At 39.3% G+C, this 27,501-nt stretch overlaps 1 protein-coding gene across 2 annotated transcripts; it reads right to left on the reverse strand.

Annotated features, from left to right (window-relative positions):
• Positions 1–3,225: 3,225 nt before the first annotated feature.
• LOC121329327 (LIM and cysteine-rich domains protein 1-like) lies at positions 3,226–27,501 on the reverse strand. 2 transcript variants are annotated; one of them, XM_041274883.1, is made up of 7 exons: positions 27,351–27,501; positions 24,924–25,134; positions 16,599–16,703; positions 11,815–12,070; positions 6,976–7,317; positions 4,302–4,517; positions 3,226–3,542 (listed from the first exon to the last, which is right to left on the reverse strand). In XM_041274883.1, exons 3-7 carry the CDS (start codon positions 16,667–16,669, stop codon positions 3,381–3,383), a joined length of 1,047 nt encoding a protein of 348 aa, XP_041130817.1. In that variant the 5' UTR covers positions 16,670–16,703; positions 24,924–25,134; positions 27,351–27,501; the 3' UTR covers positions 3,226–3,380. The 2 variants fall into 2 exon arrangements, with proteins under 2 accessions (XP_041130817.1, XP_041130816.1); XM_041274882.1 differs by lacking the exon at positions 24,924–25,134.

Below are 27,501 nucleotides of genomic sequence, written 5' to 3' on the forward strand. Positions count from 1 at the left end.
ACTAACGTGTACATTCATTTCTGTTTATTTAAAGTGACAGAGGCAAATAAACTGGACTACTGGCTCGAAACGTCCCGGATAAAAGACTCTGTGGAGAAGCCTGTTTGTGGAGTGTTTGTTACTGTTGCCTCAAACACTAGCAACTTTGTATAACCCTGTCATTTATTACAGGTACTGGTGCCCCTGGGCAGTCATCCTTAAATCTGTAATTACAAAGAAAGGCTGTGAAAATATTTGTAGCTGGGCAGGTATTTATTGACATGTGCATAAAACAGGTTTTGGAGACAGAAAAAACATCCCTTCTCCGCCATGGCTGTAAATTCAAAATTAGAGCAGAAAAAAGTAAATCACCACAACCTACATCCACTGTGTGCATATGGAATCATGTATGATAGACAGACAGTACATTTGGAAACATGTAGGATAGACAGACAGATGCCTGCCTGTACATCCAGAGTCAGATACTCTTACCTGCATTAATGTTCTTTATAAGTTTCTTTATAACAATAAGCAGTTTCTATTTGTAACCTGTAACCATTAAACACTCAATAGGTCTGAATTTAGAAATACTAAAAGAAAGTTCCTAAATTGAATGGCAAATATTTTGATGAGGAGTCTTTCTCAATGTCTTCTAATCAAAATGTTTATCATTGAATTGATTACACTTATTTTATTATTTCATTGAATACATTAAAAAAGACTTATAGTCTAAACATTTGGCATTTCATTTATTATGTTTCTTTTAGTATTTCTTGAATCTTTGTTAGTATGTAACAATGTGACATGCAGAGAATGTCCTTAGCAAGTTTACCGTTTACCACAGTAAATGTATATGGTAATGTTGCTCCCATGCTTTTCCCATGGTTATACTATACATTTACCATCATTTACCGTGTTTTAATATGCTTTACCACACTTCTCTGGGCTTTGCAGTGCTTAGCTGTGCTTTACCATGCTGTCACTATAATAAACTTTGGCGAGCTGGTGCCCAGCGCACAGTTGTCTTTAGAATTGTGCTGTAAAGCAAGGTTAACCAGCCCTTATCCAACACCAAGTCTCCTGAACCAGTAAGACCAGTTCAAAACCAGCAAACCACCAGCTTTGACCAGCATACACCAGTGCTAGTCAGGGCTACAGTTACTTTATTTTGCATAATTTAACCTAGCTATAGAACTAAGAAGAAACTGAAACTGCCTTTTATTCTAAATATAACTGTATCTATCCATATTGAGATGGGTGAGGTTTGTACATTTTCAAGTGAAGCAATGAAGCAATACAGTCCTTTGTCTTAAAAAAGGAGCATATGTCTTTTATTTTTAGCATATTTTTAGCATGAATGACATTTCTGTGTATATATATATATATATATATATATATATATATATATATATATATATATATATATATATATATATATATATATTTTACTAAACATTTCACTGATCAAATTATAGCAGATTGTCGCTTCTAATTTTTGGTGGAGCTAATTATGCTGAACAAGAGATGTCACTATTTTCTTTCTTTTCAATTTCTGGAAACAATTAACTAGTCCTTTTCTTCATGATCACAGTTACATATTTTTTCCAAGTTAACAATGGGTATTATGTTCTGTAATCCGTGCATGTCTCAGCAACCTAAAAGCACAAGCCCACATGATGCTTTGGCATGGTGGGTAAGACTCCACCCAGTTAAATTGGTCCTGTAACTCAGACCTCATAGATTGGCTGCAGCCCAACACTATGGGTGCAGGGGGAAGAGTTGCGAGTAATGGATTCTGACCCCTGATGGTGAAATGAGATGATGTTAAAAGCTAATGCTGACAAGTTTGGCTCTTTAGTTAAGAAACTCACTAGCAGTTTGCATGGTTGCCATGTAACACCAACTGGTAAATCTTTACTTCTACAGATTTAAGTAAAAGCAAATTTGTATGCTTCAGTGTACTTGGATATGCAAACACATTTGGATATTACCCTGGACAGCAGAATGGCATCCTGTGTGTACCTAAACATTGTTTCTCAAATCTCAAGACAGATGGAAGGAAACACAAATGGATGGAAACGCAAATGGATGGTGCTTATCTTGTCGAGAGCTGAGTCTAAAATCAGAATGAAGTTTTAACATCTACTCTTATGTAATGGAAATCATGAAGATCTGGACACGTCCAGTGACTATGTGAATAGTGCAGCTTGCAAGACCTTGGAGACAGCCTGGAGAGAGAGCTGACAGGAGGAAAGAGACCCTATTGGGGCTATATTATGCTAAACCTTTTTTCTCACAACTGTCCACCATAGTTCTGTTAAATACTTTATTACATATCAATTACAGTTTCTGGAAACCATAAACCATGATACTAACCTTCAGGACTGCAAGCTAATAAATCAATGCGGTAAATGTTAAATGCAGTGCTAATGTTTCAAATTCCTGGTGTGGGAATTATTGCATTTATGAGAAAGGTGTATTTGCATCTTTGGGAATTTTAACCATCAATCTCATAGACTGACAGCAAATATTATGTGACCCACCGCCAGACCTATATCAGCTATGTGAGAGTTTCTGTGCAACTATTCAGCAACAATCACGGACAAGCAGAAGGTAGGCATGACTGTGGCTCCTTCAGTGGCTGCATTGACCAACATGTCCATCCAGGTGTGACAATGGAAAGAAAGCACATGTGCAATGCACCTTGGATACACATTGTGGGATTCAGTTGCAAGAAGTTAATGTGACCTGTTTATAGCTATCTCCATGATTCATCCTGATTTCCTGTTTGCAAGGGATCATGGTATTTTAAAAATCTTGTCTTGTTGACAGACCCATTTAGAAACCTGAAGGAGCAGACAAACTAACCCTTGCCAAGCAGAGCACAGAAACCAGGGCCAGAGGACACAGTGTAATTATCGGCAAGCAGAGCAGAAACCAGGGCCAGAGGACACAGTGTAACCCTCGCCACGCAGAGCACAGAAACCAATAACATAATAAAGCTAATTTTAGTTACAACTATCAGAGCAGTTTAACATACAGTATCCTCCTACTCTACATGAGGCAGAAGTCGTCAGGGTTTGCATCTTAATGAACTGCTGGAACAGAGAATTAAACAGTGTTTTAAAACAAACATCAGAAGTTCATCTGCATTTCACTACACAGCTATTCACTACACAGTTTTCCATATACTTCATGAAAAACAGAACAATTGAAAAATCTGACATTTTGAAATCTAACATGACATACTTCAATACTATTATGGCTTCTGGTAGACATTTGAGATATAATTTTGCAGTTTCTTTGATTACATGATGTTAATGCCGGTTTCAATAAAGCTACCGTGCATGTGTGTCAGCCTGTCGGCCGGGCAGTTGTGCTGAAGGGAGGAGTGTAGCCCTTCAGGCTTGCTTGTTGCTTTTGCTGCAGGAAGTGCACAGGAGCATGGCCTGGTCCAGGATGAAGGACTTGCCCGTCAGTGGCTGCTCACACTCCACACAGCTGAAGTGATTCCTGTGCCAGGCGAGGCCCTCCATTTGGTGATAATCCTCAGAGAAAATGATCTGAAATAACCCCCCCCCACCCCAAAAAATTATGTGTTAAACCAAGGCAATGCAGTGGAAAGCACAATGAAAGCACAGTGAAAGCAGTGTAACAGGGTGCTTGAAAAGTCTCTTCCTGTATAAAAATATATATCTATATATATATAATTTAGTGTGTCTATTTATTTTCATTTAGAAGTGAGTAGTTTTTCGAGATTTACAATTATACTGTATTTACAGTATAATTGTAAATCTCGAAAAACTACTCACTTCTAAATCTTTTGTAGTCATCTTTGTATTACTTTAGTATAAATACATGTTAATTTGGATTCATATGTTGTTTTTTTCTGACTTTATGTGAACGAAAAGACACACATTTGCCCATTTTCCCATTGGAAATAGTGATATTTTGAAATATCACTGTCCTGGTCACAAAAGCAAAGTTTGTGGGGAATAATAGCCATTTTCTATACTTTTGAGGCATAAGCAATTATGAAATAACACTTACTACCCAGGAACAAAAACATTTTCTTTTTTTGTTACAGTGTTGCCTTTCCCTGTCAGTGTGAGATTCTGTTTGATTGCCTTTCCCTGTCAGTGTGAGATGCTGTTCACATTGCCTGTCCCTGTAAGATGCTGTTCAGATTACCTGTCCCTGTCAGTGTGAGATACTGTTCGATTGCCTATCCCTGTCAGTGCGAGATGCTGTTTGATTGCCTGTCCCTGTCAGTGTGAGACACTGTTCGATTACCTGTCCCTGTTTAAACCCCTCATTCTCACCTCATCACAGCCAACACAGCGAGGTCTCACAGCCTCACAGTAATGGCGGCCGCACATCAGAGACTCATCCTTCCAGAAGTAGATGAGATCCACCAGGGCCTCGCTGCACCTGCAGCACATGAAGCAGGTAGGGTGCCAGAGCCGGGCGTAGCCCCCTCTCTCAGCAAACACCACCGGGCTGGCCAGCGGAGCCACCTGCTTGCAGCGATCACAGGTCTGTGAAGGAGAGCCAAGGTTAAACACAGTAAATAAGGTTTGATAGAACATGTGCTTCATTCAAAACTGCATATTTGAGACCTGTATACTGAAAGGAAGGGCGAAACAGGTACAAGTCATACATTTGATGTAAACAAAAAGCACGCCGCCTAGGATACAGAGCAGGTTGACAAGCTTGTATTCCTGGCAAGCAACATGTAAATAAATAGTGCAAATTGAAGAAAACTCACTGTATATAGTCTGCGCTTCTTTAGAGTTTCAAAATGAACCTGGGAATAATACTGTTTTTATGTTTTAGGAGCTTTTGTACAATGTATTTTTCAAACCAGGTTGCATGCTCTGTCTGGGTTTCTGATTGATGACTGAAATAGGTCACATGGGGGTGTTGACATTACAGCATAACAGCATATCACCATGGGCCGGTACTTTTTTCAAAAACGCGGCAAATCACTGACAGATATCCATACACCAAGAATTTATAAACAAAAACGGCAGATGGCAGACATATTGGAATTTATTTATTCAGCGTTTACCTGGCATATTAACACCCTGCCTCAGCTCAAGAATGATTGGACAGCTGTCAGATCTGTCACTTTCCCATTGGCTACTCACTCACCTTCAATTTCCATGCAGAATGATTGGACAGCTGAGTAAAACTTGGTAGATATTTGAATCTCCTATTGGTTAAACTTACAGTCGGTACCTGCACTGAAACAGACACAGTTTATGTCCCACCCAGTTAACTTATGATTGGGCTACCGCAGAGACAATGCAGGTGTTCAACTGGTTGATCGTATCGCAAATTCATAAAAAAAAAAAAAAAAAAAAAACGTTGCGTACAGCATAAGCGAGCAGCACTGTCAGACTGCTGTGGCGCTTTTATTGGAAAACGTGTTTAAAGCTTTATTTTCCCACACTACGACCCGCCAGAAATGTGTTCACAACCCATAATTTAAGAACAGCTGCCGTGGGCACGATGGCCTGGCTTCGCGGGCACGACTTTGAGGACCACTGCCTTATCCCATTTTGAAAATAAATAGTTTCTTAAAAATACCTCTTAAACTTTCAGCTTTTCACAAAAGTTTTGGGTCCCTTTTAAAAGAGACTTTGGGGAAAAGATGTTTTGTTGCCATTGCTTCCGCTGTCCATTCTTCGGTCTGCCTGCCTGCTGCCACTGGACCCACCCCCTGCGCAGCTGTGTGATCCGATGTTGAACGTTTAGAAATTCATCTCGGCAGTTCCTGCCATACCTTTTAAATGTGTCCAGGTACGATGGTATCATGTCTTCTGCTGTGCCCTGCATTGTTTAAAATTGTTTATTAACACTGGCCCAGTAGTTCTCCACGTTACCAAGCTGTAAATTGCTCAGTTTGATAAGTAACCGGGTATTCCATGCAAATAACGTCTTTCTCGCCACTGTGAAGCTGTAGCACAAATCTGGCATGGATACCTCATGACTTAACCAATTATGATCTTTCAATTTTGTATTTTTAATATGTTTTTTTTTTTTCTCAATACAATGTTTTTTCCCCTTAACAGTGTGGAGTATGCTGTGTAGATAAGTGGGAAAAAAACTCATTTATATGCATGAAACTCTGAGGCACTGACACAACAAAATGTTCACATGGGTGTAGACTTTCTATAGGCACTGTATAATACACAGCCTAGATCAACCAAAATGTATTTACAGTGAGAGAGAGAGAGAGAGAGAGAGAGAGAGAGAGAGAGAGAGAGAGAGAGAGAGAGAGACAGACATATAGACACTCTTATCTCTGGCAACTAGAACTGAGGAACAACTCCTGTACTCAGACCACCTTAAACGTACATTAGTATTTCAATAAGGGAATATGCTCCAAGTCATGGTCAATTATGATAACTGCACAGGATAGCCATGGAACAAGCATGGGCAAACTGCAAAATGACTGTGGTAAACTGTAAGGGCTATGTTACATACAGTACACGCACACATATTTATGTGTATGTCTGTCTGTGTGTGTGTGTGTGTGCGCGTGTGTGTATGCCACAGGGAGTACTGGGCTGAGTGCAAAGGGGCATGCGATTTGAATGGAATGAGGACAGTTGTGTATTCCAAGCACTCAGGATTCTCCAGATATGGAACAAACCTAAAACCACTCAGAATGATTGCAAACACAATAGGTTAATAACAGAAATATACAAAATACATTAAAATGACATGTGAAGCAACTTTCACAGCATTCACTGCAGTCTTTAATTCACTGCAGTCTTTTTGAAAGATAAATTAATTAAATCAGTACCAAATTGACAAACAGCTGGAGAGAGCTTAAGAGACCTTTAATTACTTTGATGGTTGATACTAGTTTTGTAAAGTTAGTAGGCGATTTTCTCCTTTTAATGTTAATTAAAGGCAGGAGTAAACTCTGAGAATATGGCCCATACTCTGTGACTGAAGCACCTATTTCATGACAGGTATACTCACGTATTCACTTTTCTTGTTACAGTCTGTGGCAGTCCTGTTTGGTGCAGAGGAGATTTCCTGTGGGGTCTTCTTGTCATTCTTTTGGGGCTGCTTGCCCTCATCTTTGGCACTGCCAACATCCCCAGGGAGTGCTACCTCTCCGACGCCGAGCGCGTCTTGTTTATACAGCTTGACAAACTCCTCCATGACTCCGACCTCTCCCTCCGACAGGCCGAGGCACTGGGCTGGGTCCAGATCGTACACAGGTAGCTGCCTCAGTAGCTGCCTGCGTCTGTGGTATGCCCCCTCTGTGCCTGCCACAGGCCGCATTTCTTTGGGAATCAGCTCCATGTAGAGAATAGCCTGTAATGAGATATTCAACAGTAAACTAGATGTAAACCGAATTAATAAAATACTACACACACAATACTGTAGTGCCAATGTTCTCCTCTGTGAAATACTGGGTCCTAGTTAAGAAGCTTAAACTCATAAGTTTATTTATTTATTTATTGTATTTATTTATTTATTTTTTTAAATAATTTAGAGTGCTGAATTATTTTTCCCCAATTTAGAATGTCAAATTTCTCTCCCTCACAGCAGCAATTCTCCACAATGGCTCAGGAGAACTGAAGGTCAGTGGGCATCCTCCAAATCCACAACCAAGCCAACTGACTTTTTACACCATGGAACTCAAGAGCAGTTGTCAGCGAGCTACTAGTCTCTGGAGGACAAAGGCCAGCCCTGCATGTCTGCCTGAGTTCTCCAGGTGTCTGGCCAGTAGGGTTTACTGGAGTGCGATGAAGGGAACAGTCCCTGCTGGTTAGTAGCCAATGCTTCTCTTACACTACAGTAGCTGTTTTTTTATTAAATACTAATTTAAACATTATATAATTGTTTCTTAAATACACACTGTTCAAATAATAATAAAACAGCTATGCGATCATTTCACACAAACAAGTACTTCTGTGGCACCCTGTCACAGGATGGCTTGTGAGGTGACGTCAGACCCAGAACAGAAACACAGACTGGTAAGTGAAAGGTGAGTGGTGAATGGTGCTGTTGCGCGGGTTTATTGTAAACTAACAAATAAAACAGTTGAACAAACGAAAAACACTTAACAAAACAAACGGCGCAGTGGCCAAAATAAACAAACAGACGATATGAAACCAAGCAGTGGACGAACAAACAAGTACCATGCTGGTGCTTCCAGCAAAAAATAGCAATTGTTATCTTTCTATGATATTAATTACCTCCTTTCTCTCAGCTACCATTCTCCACACTGAAACGTGCTTCTATATATAAAATTGTGCCAGGATTCAATTACTAATTACTCATTCACTTGAATCCCAGCACGTGAACTAATTTGTGCAATCCCGTGCTCACATACTATTACATACTTTATCTGCACATGGAATTATTGTGCAATCCCTGCGCCTAAATACAACTATATATTTAACAACACTTGTGCTAAGTATCCCACATTATATCTCGTGCACCAATATATATATACATCAACATTAACATGCTACATACAACATATAAACATAAAATACACAGGGGAGGGGCACACTGCCTCATACGCTAATAAAATACCAATAGAAAGTTGTATTCAGCTAGAAACCATAGTCCAAATATTATCTGCATTTTAATAAGCATACAGCAGTGCACATATATTATTTTCGTAAATGAAGAGGACTGCAATTTGTGAGATCGATCATTATAGTGGCTTAAACTACTGAAATGTGTTCCTTTAAAAGTTACTTCGCCAGGCCTTTCCCACGATCATTTCATTACCAATCCAAATGAAACTACAATACATTACTCGTGCTGACCACGTTAAACTACTACAACCATTTGTTTTACATGACTGGGAAATATTAATAAGAATCTTAAATCCACCAGTAATGTTGTTGAAGCTGACACCCTGGGATCTTTCAAGAAGATCCCAGGCTTAATGAGACTCTGGAATCAATAAGCTACTAACAACCAAACGAGCAAGATGGACCGAATGACCTCCTCTCTTTTGTAAACTTGATGTTCTTCTTATGTTCTAAAATAAAAGAAATCGACCAAAAAACTGAAGAATTTCATCACTGAAATCTGGTATTCCTGCAATTGCTGATACTGGAATGTTTTCATTGTAATAACTGAAAGACCACCCAATTTCTTCATCTCGCTCAGAATGTCTTTGTATGTTCACTTTTGTTTCATTTATTACAGTCTGGTGACAAAAAAACAAAACAAAACCTGAAGCACCTCTGTGGCCTCAATGCAGCTTTTGAGCACGTCTTCTGTCCGAGTGCAGCTGGTACCCCAGGAGAGGGATGCAGGAAGACAGTTTAATGGTTACACTCTGCTGTACTTGGAGAGAAGACATGTTTAACAGTTGTTTTGAGGCCACAGGATGTGATGACTGAAACAGAAAATGATATAAAACAGTGGATACATACAACCAGAATGCATTCATTAAGATAATTGTTCTTTAAATATAGAACTGAAGAGCATCTCCTGAACTCAGGAAAAAGCACCAAAACCCACTTATCCTCAACCTCCCTGATATTCCACTGCTCCACTGTTAAATTACTTCACGTATTCTGCTGAACAGGCTGGCTTAATATAAACTTCAAGAGACGTTTAACAGCCATTACATGACGAATGAAAATGTTTGGCAGGCGCTCGTTCAGAATTCTTTACGACTACATGCCTGGGATGAGGGTATGCTTCCCTAGCCTCCCTATCATCACTCGTGGAGATCAGAGCTTTCCTCTGGAAATATTTAGGGATTTAATCTAAGAGGTGAAGTGGTGTGGACTGGATAATATAATGATATCACTGGTTTACCATCCTTTCAGGGGATTCAGAGAAATCTTGTATTATATGAGGAACTGCATCTTAGAATGAGACCCAGAACACAGTCAGCATAATATAACGTAAAACATTTTTGCATGTATCTGTAGGAGTGTTTGTCCAGTGGTAGAGCACGTCCACATGTGTGTCATTTTTACATGTGCAAACAGTGGTTGTAGGCCACAGGGGTCTTTTTCGTGTAACCTCTGATGGTGTATTCAGAGCCGTGGCGGGGATGAATCTGCTGCTAGCACGCTTGTTTAGAATGGCCCCACTTACATCATTGGAGGCCAAGTTTTAAACAACACCGACCTTCTCATTAAATGAGTTCTCAGCTTGGCACACACACAGTCGCCCCCAACTGAAAACACATGTTTCTCTTCTACAAGGTTTCCTGCATCCCTTTGCCTCTCCACACAAGCTCCACACAGCTCACTTGCTATTAGGAGTAAATGCTGCAATGTAATTTTTATTGGCTCATAAATAAATGTGGTTAAATTATTTGAATGCCTTGCGATTTGTATGATCCATTTAAGGGATGCAATAAAGAATGTTGTATGATAATATCTCAGTTCCAATCTGAATCCGATTGTCCATGTGAGAAGCAGTTTCAAGATGTCTGAATACCAGAATTCAGGAAGACAGGGTGTGCAGGAAGACAGATCTTACTGCCCTTCTGAGTGGGTGAACGCAGTCGGCATATGGCCTCATGTTAGATAGATACGTCTTACACCCTGTCGTGGGTTAGTCCTTACATAATGACTACTCTGCTGGGAATCTGACTGGCTGAGACAATCGGAGATGTTTGTAATATATTTTAGGGGATTCACAAGCAGTTATTATCAGTATTTTTTTTGTTCTTCGGAAGAGAAAACTAAAGATTTAATTAATGGTCACTTTGCCAGTGAACTGGCACCGTGTTCCCCAATACAAAATCAGAGCCTTCAGGAGAAGTAAGACGACAGGCTAATTGTGTAGGCGCTTTCTGAAACGCTAAAGCATCTACTCAATTACAGTAGCCTACTGTATGTGGCAGTCAAGTTTGGGAAGCCAACTTTCACTGCTACAGAAAGCTAACAGGGATTGCAGTAAATCTCGGGCAGGGTTTAAAGTGCAATAAAATGGTGTGTAGTTTGGACAGACAGCGTCTCTGCTTCTCGCTAATCCCACTGCACGCTGCCCTGCGTCCCCAGTGTGCCTGGTAAAAACAAACAGTAACTACAGGCCCATTCCAGCTGGATTAGCGGTTGGTGTAACAATACAAACAGCCAGAGAAGCTGGCCATGCATTCAAACAAAGGTCATTGTACTTACAGAACGAAAGTATTTAAACGGCACAGGAATGCAGTTAACCCCTCCAGACACGACTAGAAGCGCGGCACAATGGGAAATACTCCAGCGCAGCTTTCTTTTATTATTACTGCAGTATACAATGATTCTACCAACATGTCAGAAACATACACCCCAGCCACGGCTGTAAATTCTACTTAGAGCCATAAGTGGCATGAAAAAGATCATGTTTAAATAGAGACATACAACGTGCCTCCATACACCCCCAGGTAACTTGTGCTACAGAAAAGTTAATCACAATTGGATAAGCAGTTCTTTAGCTATATTTAAAAATGTAAGTATGACACATAGACAGTGGGCTGACACAAGCAAGACTCATGACAACTGGACATTATCTAGAAACTTTATATGCAAACATGAAATGCTGTATGTAGGTACAACGACCTCCTCTATATCCGTTAATGTATAAAAACTGAGGGTGTTCCCTCGTTTCAAAGGTTCCCTCCTTTTAAGGTGGCCCTGTATACCGTGGAATACTATAGACACTGCTTTGATCCCATTTGTCCCATTACATTAGCCCCTGTATTTTCAATACAAGGCAGAACATAAATCGCACACTCTATTACCTGTGGCTCTCAACTCTTAACCGATCATCCCCAGCAGGCAATAATGAAGATCTGCGATGCGCTCCTTACCATCTGAAACTGAAGGCTGTGATTCTTACCAGTTTCTGAGTCAGTCCTGGGGGGGCCCACTCGTAGGTTATGGTATCGAAGGTGGGGTCTTTCCTGGACACGATAGGGTTTGTGATGATCATCCGGTTCCTCTTGTAAATCCGTCCCCCCTCCCCGCCCTTCATCCGCGCTGTCAGGCTGCAATTCTTGGAGTCTGTCAGTAAGAGGCCAATTTTCCGATCATCCTCGGCATCTGAGTATAGGTCGTGATCCTCCGGGCTGCAGCGGCATACCTGGCATACCTTCCTGTGTGCAGACAGAGAGGATCGCATCAAAGTCCATGGCATTATAGCAGCCCAGCTCCAAGGGTTAACAGTCTGAGATGATCTCATGCCAAATGACTTTTGTATGGCACCTGGCATCAACACACATCAAGGTCTTTAGTCATTTGCTATTTTAACATGGGTAGGGATGCGAGACTGACCTTTATACTTATGCACCTGAGATCATTTTGGAATGTATCCTCATTCATTCAAATGACTGGTTGAATCGCACTGTTCCAAATTACACCTAATTGTACTCATTAGAGGTCTTAATATAGCAGGTCATAAATCTAACCCATTTGTCACTTTGTGTATTATTCTACCTTGTTAAATTAACTGCAGCTAACAAAATAATTCCATTAATCTTAGCCCTTTTACTCCCTAGCTACATAGGTCTCAAATGAGAAGTTTTAAAAGAAACACATGTTACAGCAAACATGATTTCTGTTATGTCATGTCAATGCCTTAATGTTACAGTAGGAGGTTGTAAAATGCTTCACAATTATAATACAGCAATATGACATTTTGACAGTATCTGTTTAGCCTGGTAATGAAAAGGTGAAGTTTAATGTTACAAGAATTATGTGATGGTATTTGTTACAGCATTTGTGAATTGATAATGTCTATTTTGGCAGGGAACCTGAAGTAGTCAGTTAAAAGACTGGATGGTTTCTTACACCCTCATGTTAAAATCTCAGACTACATAATCTTCAAAAACAAGCAACATATTTTAATAAGTATGACAGCCCACAAGGACAGTGGCAATGTTGTCCATTTAGTGGCAATGCAGAGTGGCTGGGTGGAAGGTTTGTACTTCATTCCCGGACTGGCATCACACTGAATCTTTACCACTGCACAAACCTGATTATTCTCTGTTCAGGGTCCTTCTGCGAGGGAAGTCTATGTATGTATACACGCAGGCACTGTAACTCTTTGTCATACATTTTAAAGTTCAATTTTAAATATTTTTGCATGGGTTGGTACTATGTTTTGGAAAGCTCCAGGATATCACCCACTTAGAAAGTGGGAGAGCTGTAAAGATCACAACATGTACAATTGTGACCGAACGCTATATCACACAGAATCTGGACAAGCTTTATTAGCTTGTGACAGAGCGAGAACATATTTGAACTGTAAATCTTCCTCCCAAGCAGAAGGGGCACTCTGTAAGGTTGGTGGTAAGCTTTCCCCTAGATGGGCTAAGTGGTAGGTGGAAACCGGAAGTCGGTCATCTTGGGGGAAGAGCATAGCTGTAAGTACATTGAGCGGCTCCATTGCAATCAGCTACGAGGTAAACATGGATTGGAGCTACCATGGCGACGGGCCGACCACGAGGAGGAGTTCTGGTAGTACAATTGGGAGGCAGTTATGCGAGTACGGCCCTCACTGCTGATGTAATCACTTAGCCGGAGCGCTGTTGTTTGTTTGTTTTATTTGCGTGTTCACAGATGAGCGAGAACCAGGGAGCTGCACCCATTGAGCCAGCCTTATTACCCAGAGCACAACTGCACTGCAGAGCCCAATAAAAACACAGAAGGACACTGAACACTTCACCGTGCACAAAAAAGAAATAACAGAATTACTCTGATTGTTTGTATTATTATTTGAGGACTGAAACCCGCTGTGTTTTGCACCCAATACCATTGCTGGTAAAGGGTTGCCTTATTATTTGTTTACATAATAAAACAAGGATCGTTTTGGGAAGGAACTAAACATCGTGGACCTTGTTTTATTCACCTGCACCACTTGCACAGTGACATAGCTTTATTAACATTACCATTCCCCTTAGTTTTCAGCTGATAATCTTTTGGTCCTTACCTTTTTTTTTTTAAGTTAATTCAAGTACAGTGCTCACCCAAGCTTTAAAATCCCCATTATTAACTCGTATTAGCCATGGATAAACTGCTGCATCCTGGTACCTTTGCTGTAGTTCGATGGTCATATTGGAGAGAGATTTAATTACAACACATGATATGATTAAGTACCAGAAAGAGTTGTCTTTGAAATATTTGCATATTCCAAACTGAAGTATAAAATACAAAGAACCAAATAAATCAACACAATAAAAATAGCATATGTGGTAATTTTACTAGTGATAATAGCAGGGAAGGAAATTAAACAGCAACTTGGTATTGGTGTGAACTATCAAAGATATATTCTTCTGGTATTCATTGTTTTAATAATATTCTGTTTCACTCATCGTGTCTAATTACTAGAGCTCTCAGAATCATGTCTAACTTGTAAATGAATGGAACATCTGGGTGAACATTAAACTGGCCCCTGCAACACTGCCCCTAGTGGATGTAAGAAATACAGTATTAAGAAATACCTCTGCAACCTGGTATTCCTTACATCAGCTGGGGGCAGTGTTGCATGGGGCACTCTGTTATACAGTGCTGTGAAAGTGTATTTGCCCCCTGTCTGATTTTCTGTATTTTTGCATATTATTGACACTGAATGTTATCAGATCTTCAACCAAAATCTAATATTAGATAAAAGGGACCCTGAGTTAAAGATCACAAAAGTTTGATTCTTATTTCATTTATTTATTAAAGAAAGATATGCAACACCCAATGCCCCGTGTGAAAAAGTAATCACCCCCTTAGACTCAATAACTGGTTACACCACCTTTAGCAGCAATAACTGCAACCAAACGTTTTCTGTAGTTATTGATCAGTCTCTCACAGTGCCCTGGTGGAATTTTGGCCCACTCCTTCATGCAGAACTGCTTCAACTCAGTGATATTTGTGGGTTTGAGCATAAACTACTGGTTTCAAGTCCTGCCACTACATCTCAATGGGGTTTAGGTCTGGACTTGGACTAGGCCATTCCAACAATTTATTGTTCTTCAACCATTCGGATGTAGACTTGCTTGTGTGTTTCGGATCATTGTCATGACCCAGCTGCGCTTCAGCTCACGGACGGATGGCCTGACATTCTCCTGTGGAATTCTCAGAGCAGAATTCATGGTTCCTTCAATGATGGGAAGTCATCCAGGTCCTGATGCAGCAAAGCATCCCCAAATTATGACACTACCACCACCATGCTTGACAGTTGGTATGAGGTTCTTGCTGTGGAATGCAGTGTTTGGTTTTCGCCAGACATAACGGGGCCCATGTTGGCCAGAAAGTTCCACTTTTGACTCATCTGTCCATAGAACATTGTTCCAGAACTCTTGAGGATCATCCAGGTGCTTTTTGGCAAACTTGAGACGAGCATTTATGTTCTTCTTAGTGAGCAGTGGTTACCGCATTGCTACTCTGCCATGAATCTCATTTTGTGCAGTATCCTTCTGATGGTGGAGTCATGAACACTGACCTTAGCAGAGAAGAGAGAGGCCTGCAGATCCCTGGATGTTGTTCTACGGTTTTTTGTGACTTAATGGACAATTTTACGCCTTGCTCTTGGAGAGATTTTGGCAGGACAGCCTATTCTGCCTTCCAGGCAGCTGTTCTTACATTTCTACATTTTGCAACCCCTGCTGGTAATTTCTGTTAACTGGTTTTGAAGCATTTGTAAACAGGAAATAGGAAGTAAAATTCATTCATGGCACATTTCTGAGCAAGAAAGTTGTACTCCACTGTATCTGCTGCCATCCGTGTTGTTATAGTCCTTCGAAAGCATCGCCTGTGAGTATGGATGTTCATTAACAGCTTATCTTACCATTTCATCTTAGGCTACATTTTACAGGCCTGATTGTTAACCAAAGTATTCAAACAGCTGACCCTAATTATCCCTTTAATTGGGTTGAGTTAACTAGGGGGGGCAATAACTTTTTCAGATTGCATGTTTGATTACCTTGCACACCAAACAAATGAAAGAAGAACCAAACTTTGGTGCCATTTTTTTCTCTCAGACTCCCTCTATATACTACTACAACCCAGAAAAAGATCTGACCAAATTAAATGTGAAATGTACAAAAATTGTAGAAAATCAGACAGAGGTGCAAATACTTTTTCACGGCACTGTACATGTGAGGTGTCAGGCATGATTCAGACAGCACTATTGAGGCAACAGAGGGTGCTACAAATTCTGACTTTTAAAAAAAAAAGTCACCAGGATGTGATGACGGAAACAGAAAATGAAATCAAGTGAATGTAAATCAGTGCACGTTCTCATAATGTCTTAATAATAACACAGCATCAGAAATGTTAAAAAATATTCGTATGAAATCAGATTATAGAGAAATGCAATCTGAAACACTTGCAGGAGTGCATGAGAAAAGTGTGCTAAAGATCGAGGCAGTGATGGACATACAGAAGGACATACAGACGGCAGACTGATGGACACGGTATTTTGAAGGAGGACCCTAAAGAACAAGAAGAATACACAAGTTGAGCTCTCCATTGCAGGTTGCTCTTCATGTAACTTCATAACTGTGCACTATGCATCAGTTTTATCCATGAAAAGGTTAGAACTGTCTGGGCTGCAGTAGGACCGCTGGCTTCAGTTTGACTAAATGAGAAAAGCATTAAAAAAAATAAGAATCACTTTCAGGGAGGATACATTACCTCCAAGAATGTGGCTGGAATCCAGTGCAGATCCCTTTACATCTCAAACAAGGCACACCTCTTCCTGCCATAGACTTGTGTGGTCCACAGGCCTTCTGTCTGCTGCTGTGGACCGTTGCCAAGACAGGAAACAAAAGGAGAAATCAAGAGAGCCTGTTCAGAGGCCATGAAAAGGACAATATCTTTTAAATCAGCAAGGAAAAGGGACATTCATTGGGTAGCAGGTCTTCAATAACATTCTTAGGAAATGACATGTACCTGGATGGGATCAGTAAAAAATCCAATTAAGTCAGCAAAACAAAACCAGTGTTTGAACTGCTTGGCGTGAGTGAGTTACACCACGACATGTCCCAACCAAACCCCATTCATGAATCACATTGAGTTTTGATTTTGCATTACTAGTCAGTATGTTAAGTGGGAGTTTGGGGAATCTGATAAGACAAAGTCTGGAATGCCCTAGCTGAGACAATCTGTGAGGTTTATAGCATATTAGAGAACTTTTAAATGGGTATTTTTAAAGTTTAACTAGTGAGCCATGTGCATATTTCTGCTGCTTTAATACTACATATACTGTTTTGCTCTTGCCAAAAATCATTACACTTACCTTACAAGCCCCTCCCATTAGTGCTTCATGAACATGGATATAAAGATCAAAAACTCTGCTAGAGGTCTCTTTCTATGTGAGTTATGCAGGTGTGATAGGGGGTGACAGACAGAGGAGACACAGTAGCTGTGACAGTACCAGTGATAGCAGAGCACAGGCGAACATACAGCAACACTGAACAGAACACTGTGAAAACAAAACTACAAAAGTTGCTGTCAATACAACAAGTGCTACTCCACTATCTAGGAGGTCCTGTTAACGCACACTTCTGCTAACACAAAACAAATCCCGTTCCCAAACAATTAAATCTCTGGCCCTGGTTACACACACAGTCGTCAGCGGTTTTTAGAGGAGTTGAACGGTCTTGTCTGGGTAGCGTCGGCGGTCTTTTCCGGGTAGCGTCGGGGGTCTTGGTTCTTGATTCACGGCCTGTCAGCAGGACCCTTTTATTGTGAGATGCTCGGCCGGGACACGCCCACATACTGGTCAATTACCAGCTGATTCACTATGTAACGGTTATATCCTCCACAACTGTAAATAGTCTTGTTTAAAATATACGTGATTATTGAAATAAAACAAAGCTACTATGTTAGAGTCTGCAGTCAGTAGCTATTGAGTTTGCAACAGCACTGTTTATAGCATCGCACTTTGCTTGATTCATAGGTTTGCAATTATTCTTGGTTGATAATCCTTATTCTGTTATTACTACTTAGTTAATTTCTTCAAAATTGTACAGCGCTTAAAAATGCAGTGAAAAGGCAGGGTGTGAGCATACATATTTATGAACAAACCAGTTAGTATAACATGTTGCACAAATCTTTTAAATGTAGCGGTACCGTGATGGAATTAGCTTTCATTTTTAAAACAGCTAGGTTTGTGGCTGTAACCGTACAATTTATAAGGTCATACAATGCAGGATTCAATGATAAAGTGGCACACGTTACTTTATTTTTTATTTATTTTTTAATCACTGTCTTTATAGGTGTGTATGATTTGTTAGTTACCGAAATCTCAGTCAACAACTGAAGACAAAAGAGGATCATTTCGTACCACTTAATTTGCACCGATGATACACAACCTGGTTAACTGTACTGATGGCATATCAAATGCATAATGTAAGATATGGTTGCATTCTTGTAGAACTTAAGGATAAAACAAAAAATATTTTGACAAGGAACTGCTATAGAGCACAAAGTTGTTTCAATAAATACTTTCTGATTTAAATATAGGCCTACTATGTAATAGTTTGGGATATTCAGTCTATTTAAAACAATAGGTAGGTGTTTATTTTTAAACTATTTTATATGTAATTATTAGTTGAATGAACAGCTACCGAAGACGACCATTTATGGAAAGCAGATAGCAATTTATATATATATATATATATATATATATATATATATATATATATATATATATATATATATATCTATATAGGATATATATATCTCACTGACGGACATATACAATCTCACTGACGGACATATACAAGGCCTCCCACAAAAAAAAAAACATGTTGCCGGGGATTTACATCCCCAGCAGGAAAAAATAAAAACTAGTCATGTTTTAAAGAACAAAAAACCCCACAGAAATCCCCCATGAATCCTGTAGCTCACAGCTATTGTGCCTGAAAATAAACCAGGATGTATAAACACACTGCAGTGCTGACAGCGACTGATAAAAGTGCCAGCCATCTACTATGGTGTTTAAAGGTCTATTGTACATCAGGGACAATGCAAATACTGGAATACAAAACATATCAATAACATGTCCTACCCAATTGCCATGCCTTGACAGTTAAATAAGACAGCTCCCACCTGCCTCTGGGAGTCACTGGAAAGCGGCTTGAAATCAGGCTTGTTTATTTCCATCAGCAGCAGATCTAGATCAAATCGAGTTCATTTGGGACTCTGTGGCATTAGCATTAAATTGACCAATGAGTCTGAATTGGTCGTAAACATGCACGAAATCTGTTCTGCATTTATTAATCTATGACAATGATGAAAATGGGTTTTATTGTACTGTTTTATCTAATGCCGTGTCAATATATTTGAAAACAAATGTGATTAAACCATGATTAAAATGACATTAAACTTTGATCCAGGTTAGTCACCCCTGCAAAGTTATTACAGTTTGTAACTTATCACTAGCAACATTGAACAAGGGCTTACAATACGTATGCCACTGTAACAGGGGGAGGAGCCCTGTACGTGCAATTGTTATTTTTAGAACGGGATACCCCACCACCCCCGTGTAGTTTATTATTTTGTATTTAGACTTATTTATTGTATAAATGTATTTTTAAATGACGGTGAAAGCTGTGTGTTTTTGTTATTGTTTTATTTGTATATATGACAGTGAGAAGCCATAGCTTTTGTTTGGTAGAGTGGATGGGAAACCCCATCCACTATAAAAAACATTGTGCAGAAGGTGGCCATCTCCCTATGAATTAATTGTTTAATTTATTGCTGTCACCTGCATAAAAGCCCGCAGCTCTCTGCACTCGGGTGGGTGTTTGAAAGGAGGAACGAGAGAACTAAATATAAACAGGAAATTGTCTCAGTTGTGATTATTCAAAGTTCTCACTAACATACTCCTCTCCAGCATTATTTCAACTTTTATCTTCATTTTGCTTTTATTTTTGCAACATTACCAAACTACCTTCCTCCTCCCTATAAAATCACACATAGTATCAAGTACAATAAACATTTATTCAAAAATCTTTAATACTTAACAGCAACTGATTGAATGAAACAAGTGTACAGCGATTGGCAGCATGTGCTGTCTACTAGCAGGAAACATGTCAGCCCCTCCCCATCACTGCACCATTGGCTTGCTTAGCTTTCTTTATTGCTTGCCCTTCATATGTATTTCAAGTAGGTTTCTGTTATTTTTCAATTCATGAAATTCAATAGCCCCCAAATTTTACTTGGCCTGTCATTCAACAAGCATTCGAGTATTCAGCACTCAGAATTAGTGCTTCAGCACTCTATTGGTTTTTATCTTGAATTCCCACTCCTACATTAAAGGCACTGAGAAAGAATTATATCAATAATCTTGTCAAAGCACTGTAAATGTTGGGGTTGTTAACAGTTTAATAGGAAACATTAATTTATCCCACAGACTATCACTGACTGGGGCTGCCAGCCATTGCCTTTCATCAACCATCTGCATTGTTTACTCAGTTCAAGCAGCTCCTTTTTTTAAGGTCCAGTTTTTAAAAAGTCAGTGAGCTGCTGCTTCCACTTCAGTGGAATCAGTCACTCAGCAGCACGCTGTACTGTGCTGTGAATGGGACCCTTTGTGACATCTGTTATCCAAACTGTACATGTCTTGTCCCTAAGAATGTGATGCACCACTTGATATATATTAGAATATCATCCATAACTTCAAAACGCAGAAAGCTAAAACTATAAGAGACTATGTCAAAGAGGCAAACATTTTAGCCAGTGCCTTCCAGTGTGTCTACCTCCATGCTCCAGGTGAACAGTTCTGTATTCTGTTTCTGCCATTTTGCTTTTCCATAAAAAAGTTAACAAGTATGAACATAAAGACAGTAGCAGAATGTGAGGGTCCCCAGCAGAATGCAGGAAGTGCAACTTCATAACAAGCAGCCCTGCTGCACAGAATGGCTGCTACACAATGAGGTACTGGGTCAGATTTCAAAGCATCAGTCCCATTTGGAAGGAGAAAAACTGGAACTGAACAGCGCAAAGCAAGTTCTCTTAAACCCTCAGGAGTTTTTATTCTCATTTTGCTAGGCTCCAACCATCTGTAAGAAAGAAATGTCATTTCTGTGCAAAGTATGGTAAGGAATGGACATTCTCATTAAGGTGGTTGTTCTAACGTAAACTTAGAGACTATTACGAAGTTACATTTCAAAATATGTAAAGCCTCAGTCTATACTGTACAGATCTCAACCATGTAAAACGATGACACTGAAAAGATGTTTACACCACAGACTGTAGATAAACCATGTTCTTGTACTGTATGACGTGTACGATGACCAGAACTGAAAAGTAAATAACCCTACATTCTCCTGGTAAGTGTCACAGACATGTCAGTTCTGTTTCTCTTCACATGGTGGTTGGCATCAGTGTATTAGTTTTGCAGTCCAAGTGGGTGAAAGCTGTTTCCACACCAGGGTATGTGTGATCAAAGAAAAGGGTTTATAACCAGGAGGTTGTCAGTTCAAATCCCAGCTCAGCCACTGACTCTTTGTGTGACCCTGACAAAATCACTTAACCTCCTTGTGCTGTCTTTTGGGTAGTTGTAAGTGACTCTGTACCTGATGCATAGTTCACACACCCTACTCTGTAAGTTGACTTGGATAAAGGCGTCTGCTAGATAAACAATTCTAAAAAAAATTCTAATACTCTGGTGGCTGACTACTCTGTATGCTCTACAAAATGAGCTGAGCTTGCTTGGAACTTCATACATTTTCAGAATCTTTATATACTGTGTGTGTGTGTGTGTGTATATGTATATATGTATATATATACATAAAACATTCATTTGTAAGAAATTTATATGGGCGGTTTTCGTTTTTCTCTTCTGTATTGTATTTCTGTAGAGATGTTATCTAGTGCACAGGACATGTGGCACAATTCTAAAGTTAAAAACTTCTTTGTTTAATAGAAGTTTTGAGTTCAATGTTAAATGCTACTATTTATTAGAAGTTGTATGTACAGTATAAGTTGTCTCTTATAGCACAATTTGAGTAGCTCAGCATCAGGCTAATCTCATTCAAACTGCACAAGATAATCTCTCATACAATGAGAGTCAGATTACAGTACGCAAATGATGTATGAACCTACAGCATGTGTGTGCATAATACAATTTCTGTGATATTTTAAAAGCGTACCTTATCTGAACTTTTAGTGTGCAGCCTTGTTGTTTTCCTGTCCAATACAGATCAGTATTGTATATTATTGAGGAAAGGGAGGTGTTGAAATGCAGGAATCTATTTTGATCTGCTTGCCAGCTTCAAGTCTCCAATATGACAGGCAGAGTAGCTGCTGTTAATCCCCAGCCCAGTGCAGCACACTCTTGGCTGGGATCTCCCTGCTCTGCAACAATGTGTGAATTCATGATAAAGCCCAAGAGATGGCCTGGCTATTTTTGATAAGGTGATTTGATTTTTCCATGTGCCCCTCACATTGTCCTTGCTCAGTTCAGACACAGACCTGTGCGCATGTCAGTCACACCTAGTGATTACCGTGGCAACCGTGCATGTCAGTCACACCTAGTGATTACCGTGGCAACCCCACTACTGAACTCCCAGAGCACACATTTCAGTTTCACAGCAGACACACCCACAAATCCTCTAAAGCACAAGTGGAGTGGAGTATAATGGAGTGTTTTAACTTCATTTGTGAATATGGGTTCAAGTAGAGCTGAACTGACACTGGCTACAGTTACCTGTATAGGTTTACCATGGTAAATTGGCATGGAAACAGTTCCCATGTCATTACCATGGTTAGACTATCCATTCATCATAGTATACCATGGTTTGCCATGTTTTTGAATATACGTTACCATACCTCACTGAGCTTTACAGTGCTTCCTATACTTTACCACACTTTCACTGTTCTTTCGTACATTTTGCTGTGCTTTTAATGTGGGGAGCTTTTTGAAAGGGTTGGCAGCTCTGTAAATGAGTGCACTACAATGCTGACCTGAAACCCTCTGTCTCCCTCAAGCACAGAGTAACGAAGTTGAATTGTGTCAAACTGTGACAGTTTTATGACAAGCGGAGACCTGAGCAGCATTTGAAATCAAGACCACCAGAGCTGAAAGGTGTGAGAGACCAGTGAATGCACATTGGGAAATAATGTAGAAAGCAGCTATACTTTTATCTTAGTGGGTCCAGAAGGAGGGAGTTTACAGGTACCCCCCAACCCTCCAAAACATATAGGGGTGTCCAATAGAAAAGACACGTGGGTGAACAGTTAGATTACACATGCCATCATACTAGGGTGGCCTGGATGTGTTACAGAAAGCCACTTGGTACAGGTATGAGAAGGAGTTATCTTAACTAGTTCATTGTTTCTCTAGTTTAGATTCAGCCTTATCATCTTGGTCCCATCCTGTCCCCCTGCAACACTGCCCCTAGAGAATGTTGGAAATACTACATCTGGTTGTGTGGTATTTATTACTGATAGAAAAGATGTATCTCGCTGAACATACAGAACACAATGGCTAACACACTATCAATAGGGGTCTGACAGAGTCACTATCATGGCTGAAATAATCTTACAAGAGGGAGATGCAGCCTTTATATATGACATAGAATACATTTTCACAACAAATGAAGGTCAAACACAAGTACATTGCAGCAGAGGATGTGACTAACTTTGCTGTCTGAAAACCAACAATCTGTTGTTCTCTCTAAATGAATGCATACCTTAATAAGTATAAGGTTCATTTAAACAGTTCTGGAGTTCAGAACCACATTAGACAATGAAAAATAAAGCAATTAGAGTAAGATCACAAGCCAGACTGTTCAAGCCCCATATAATTGCCTATAGAGTCACTTGACCGTGCTCACTGTAATGTACTATTCTTAGAGGCAATCAACACAGCCTTTAAAGCATTTCCCAATGTGTGGTTGATGTTGACTGTACTGCTCTATAAAAGGTCATTATTATTATTATTTTTTTAAGTATTTGATCTGAAAAGTAACTTAGTACAGGAATAAATGATCAAAGTTACCATAACAGATCTTGGGTTTGAAATTAACAGCGACCATGCAGCAATTGGATCCCTTATCAATCACTGCAGTGCCCCTGTGGCAAAGTGCCCCGCCGCTGTGTGTATTTTGTGTTGTATGTTGTGTGTTAATGTTGGTGTATAGTCATTGATACACGGGATATAAACGGGTCTGTGTAACACGAGTGTTTAAAATGTATATTTGTATGTATATTGGAAGCACCAGCACCGTACTTGTTTTGTGTGGCGTTCGTCCACCCTGTTTTGTTAGTGTCTATTCGTTTTGTTTGTCTATTTATTTTTGGCCTCACATGCCGTGTGCTGTTTTTGTTACAAACCTTTTATTTTCTGTCTGTTTAATTATTAAACCGCGCATCAGCGCCTTCACCATTACAAATCTATGTTCTGAGTCGGTTCCTGTTTCTGGTCTGACGTCACCCACTGCAGCCGTCTTTGATACAGCCCCTCAACATGTATGTCTATTCAAGGGCATTATGGCTGCAGTGCCCTTTCAGCTACAGCAACTACACACATGCCTGTATTAGGAAGTGTTTGGATCCAAACAGTAACATGATTACGTGGTTACATTTCACCTGTTCCATACATGACACTTGTGTCAATATTTCTGAATGTGCTATGACATCGGTCTGCATATGCAAAGCCGGCATATATTTTAAATTGAATCGCGACAGGGACGATACAATCTGATGCCTGGAAGTCCAGAGGTGCTGTATTAACACCAGCAGAATATGATAACCCCAGTTAAGTGGAAACTTAACAAAGAAAATGAATTATAATGAAGGGCTGAAAAACAGTAAAAGGTCTATAATATAAATAAATTAAAAGACATCAATCTGGAAAATGTTTTCTTTATGTACTCCAATAAACCAATGTTGTCTTTTGCCACTCAAATCGCAGGGTGCATATATAAAGTTTGGAGTTAACACAGATTTTTATCGTTTGTTACATCTTCTTTAGCAGATGCATCTATCTCAGATATATTGGGTTACCTTGGCTGCCTTCAGGAGTCTGAGGATGATTTAATTCAGCTAGTTATAAGCTGATAATATCTTGACTTCAGCCAAAGAAAGCAGGCACGGTAATTTAGTATGTTACCATAACAAAAAACAGTAATTGTATTGCGAGTTTTGCTGCTGCTGGGAAAACTGAGTTGATTTCTCAAACCGACCATATTTGGGACTGTAATTAGGAAAAGTACATCTGAAAAAAAAAAAAGAAAACATTTAGCAAATTCAAAATTTAAATGTACTGTAGCTTACCTGATTGCAGTAGAAAAACTGCCATTCACTAAACTTAGCTTTCAGAGTGTGAGAATGAAAACGAATGGTCTGGAAATATCTACAATATGATACTGTTTACTGTGGTGCATTTAATATCAAAATAACAAAATCAACTTACTGAAATTTAAACTTGTTTTTTTACTGAAACAATACATGGTTACACATACAGTAAAAACATAAGACCTGGCTGTGTTACATGCTCTCAGACCAGGACTCCATTAACAATGAGCATGCAAGCTGCAGAATGCTATTTCCTATACTGCAAAGGTGCAGTCGCCAATTCCCTACACAACACTTGCAAAATACCTCGGATATATATTCTCTGCTGAGTTCATTGCAGTCATCAGCTGCATAGATTACCTATTCAACAGAGTGAAGCAACAAACAAGTGCGGAGTAAAATAAGCTGCTGTTTTATCATCACTTTAGTTTCTTAACAATAGTATTTTAAGCAGTGGAATATGGTAGCAACAACTGGCAACAATGGTAGCAACAACTGGATTTGGCGACCAATCTTTACAATAAAGTTATAATCAGGTTAAACTGTTGTTTCTTTTTGTATCCAATAATTAGCTTTTTTATACGAATCCTAAACAAAATGATACAACATACTACACTTCAGCCTTGGCTTAGGTTTAGTGGCCTTGGTACCTCTACAAATGTATTGAAGGCCATTTTGGCCTTGCCTTTTTTGTTGCCAATTTAGAGCCCTGCAGATGTTTTTTGTTGTTGTTGTTAAGATTCATTTTGTATAATTTTCTGTAGTCAAACCATCCTGGACATTTTAAAACTCAGAAGATGAAAGCACCCCTGTGACCTCAACAGAGCTCTTAAAACACATCTACCCTCGGAGAGCAGCTGCTACAACCGAGGTAAAGTATGAACTTGTCCCCCTGAAACACTGCCCCCACATGCCATATTTGCTCTCTGTGGTATTTCTTACTGGCGCAGTGTAGCTGGAGAGCAGGATAATTTGACCCCCTGTGCTGAACCAGATGCCATTTGACATGGTTCTGAGAGCTCTGTTGAGGCCACAGAGGGTGCTATAAACATCTCAGTTTAAAAAAAGTCAACAGGCTGTGATGAATGAAACAGAAAATGATACAAAGTGAATCTAAACATACCCTCTAATAACTCCCCATACCAAGCTGCTTTCTAAAGGTTTTACAAAAAAAACTCTATAACCTTATATATATATATATATATATATATATATATATATATATATATATATATATATATATATATATATATATATATATATATATAGTCAACCTTGGTTAACTCGACTGGTGGATAACTCGACACCTTCGCTTAATTCGGCAGACAGTTAATCCTGGATTTTCTCCATATCTCACGTTTTAATTCTACACCACGCTTTACTCGTAACTCGACAGTTATTAGTTATTACGTGCAAAACCTTTATATTTTACATGTAAAATGCTCGGTGTTAGTAACAAGTGTTATAACGCATATTATTTTAATATTCTTATTTATAAACAATGCTTACTTCAAAACTTGAACGTGCTGCGGTCAGCACTTGTGTACTACATTATCATTAAGTCATGTGGTGCAGACTAGCCTGCCCAGACATATTTGTACTGCTTTATAGTGAATGAATGAAACTTATTTGATATTGTTGGCTGCTTTTATACTGTATATATTGCTGTCTTCAGTGAGATTTGACTCCGACAGGCACGCTGCCAAGATAGTTAAACAAATAAAGCGACTGCTTTCATTGGAAATTATTTGGGTAATTGTCCAGTTTTTCCCATGGTTATACTGTGTATTTATCACTGCGTAATATATTTTGCCGTGTTTTTTTTGTAGGATTTACCGTACCTCTATGGTCTTTACAATGCTTACCATGCTTTTACTATGCTGTGCTTTTATATGAGACATTTTATAGGGGTTCATATGCTTTGCAGCGGTTGCTAGTTTGTTGTTCTCATAATGACATACTGTAACTCCCCTCGCAATATTTGTATTATATACATTTTAAAATGAAAGTGTTACGATAGTATCTGCAACTCACTTAACTACAAAGATGTGCACCCTTCTTAACTGTGAAATTCACAATTGATCATTAAACAAACAAATGCACAATTAAACTTTACTTAAAAAAATTAAAACTTACCTTTTGCATTCCAGCGCTGAGATCCGTAACAGATATTTCCAGATGTATCTCTTTGAAATCTATTATTATTATTATTATTATTATTATTATTATTATTATTATTATTATTTTATGTTTTATTAGGCAGCCCTACACTCAATATCTTGTTTGC

The sequence above is a fragment of the Polyodon spathula genome, chromosome 16 (genome assembly GCF_017654505.1).
Source record: "Polyodon spathula isolate WHYD16114869_AA chromosome 16, ASM1765450v1, whole genome shotgun sequence".
NCBI lineage: Eukaryota > Metazoa > Chordata > Actinopteri > Acipenseriformes > Polyodontidae > Polyodon > Polyodon spathula.

What these genes read in the sequence shown, in the direction of transcription:
- LOC121329327 (XM_041274882.1), bottom strand. Translation starts at nt 16,669, where the DNA reads ATGGCAGGAAGAGGTGTGCCTTGTTTGAGATGTAAAGGGATCTGCACT. An exon ending in TTCCAGCCACATTCTTGGAG is followed by an intron (nt 12,071 to 16,598) that starts GTAATGTATCCT and finishes GTCTGCACACAG; the next exon opens with GAAGGTATGCCAGGTATGCC. An exon ending in CAGGACTGACTCAGAAACTG is followed by an intron (nt 7,318 to 11,814) that starts GTAAGAATCACA and finishes ATCTCATTACAG; the next exon opens with GCTATTCTCTACATGGAGCT.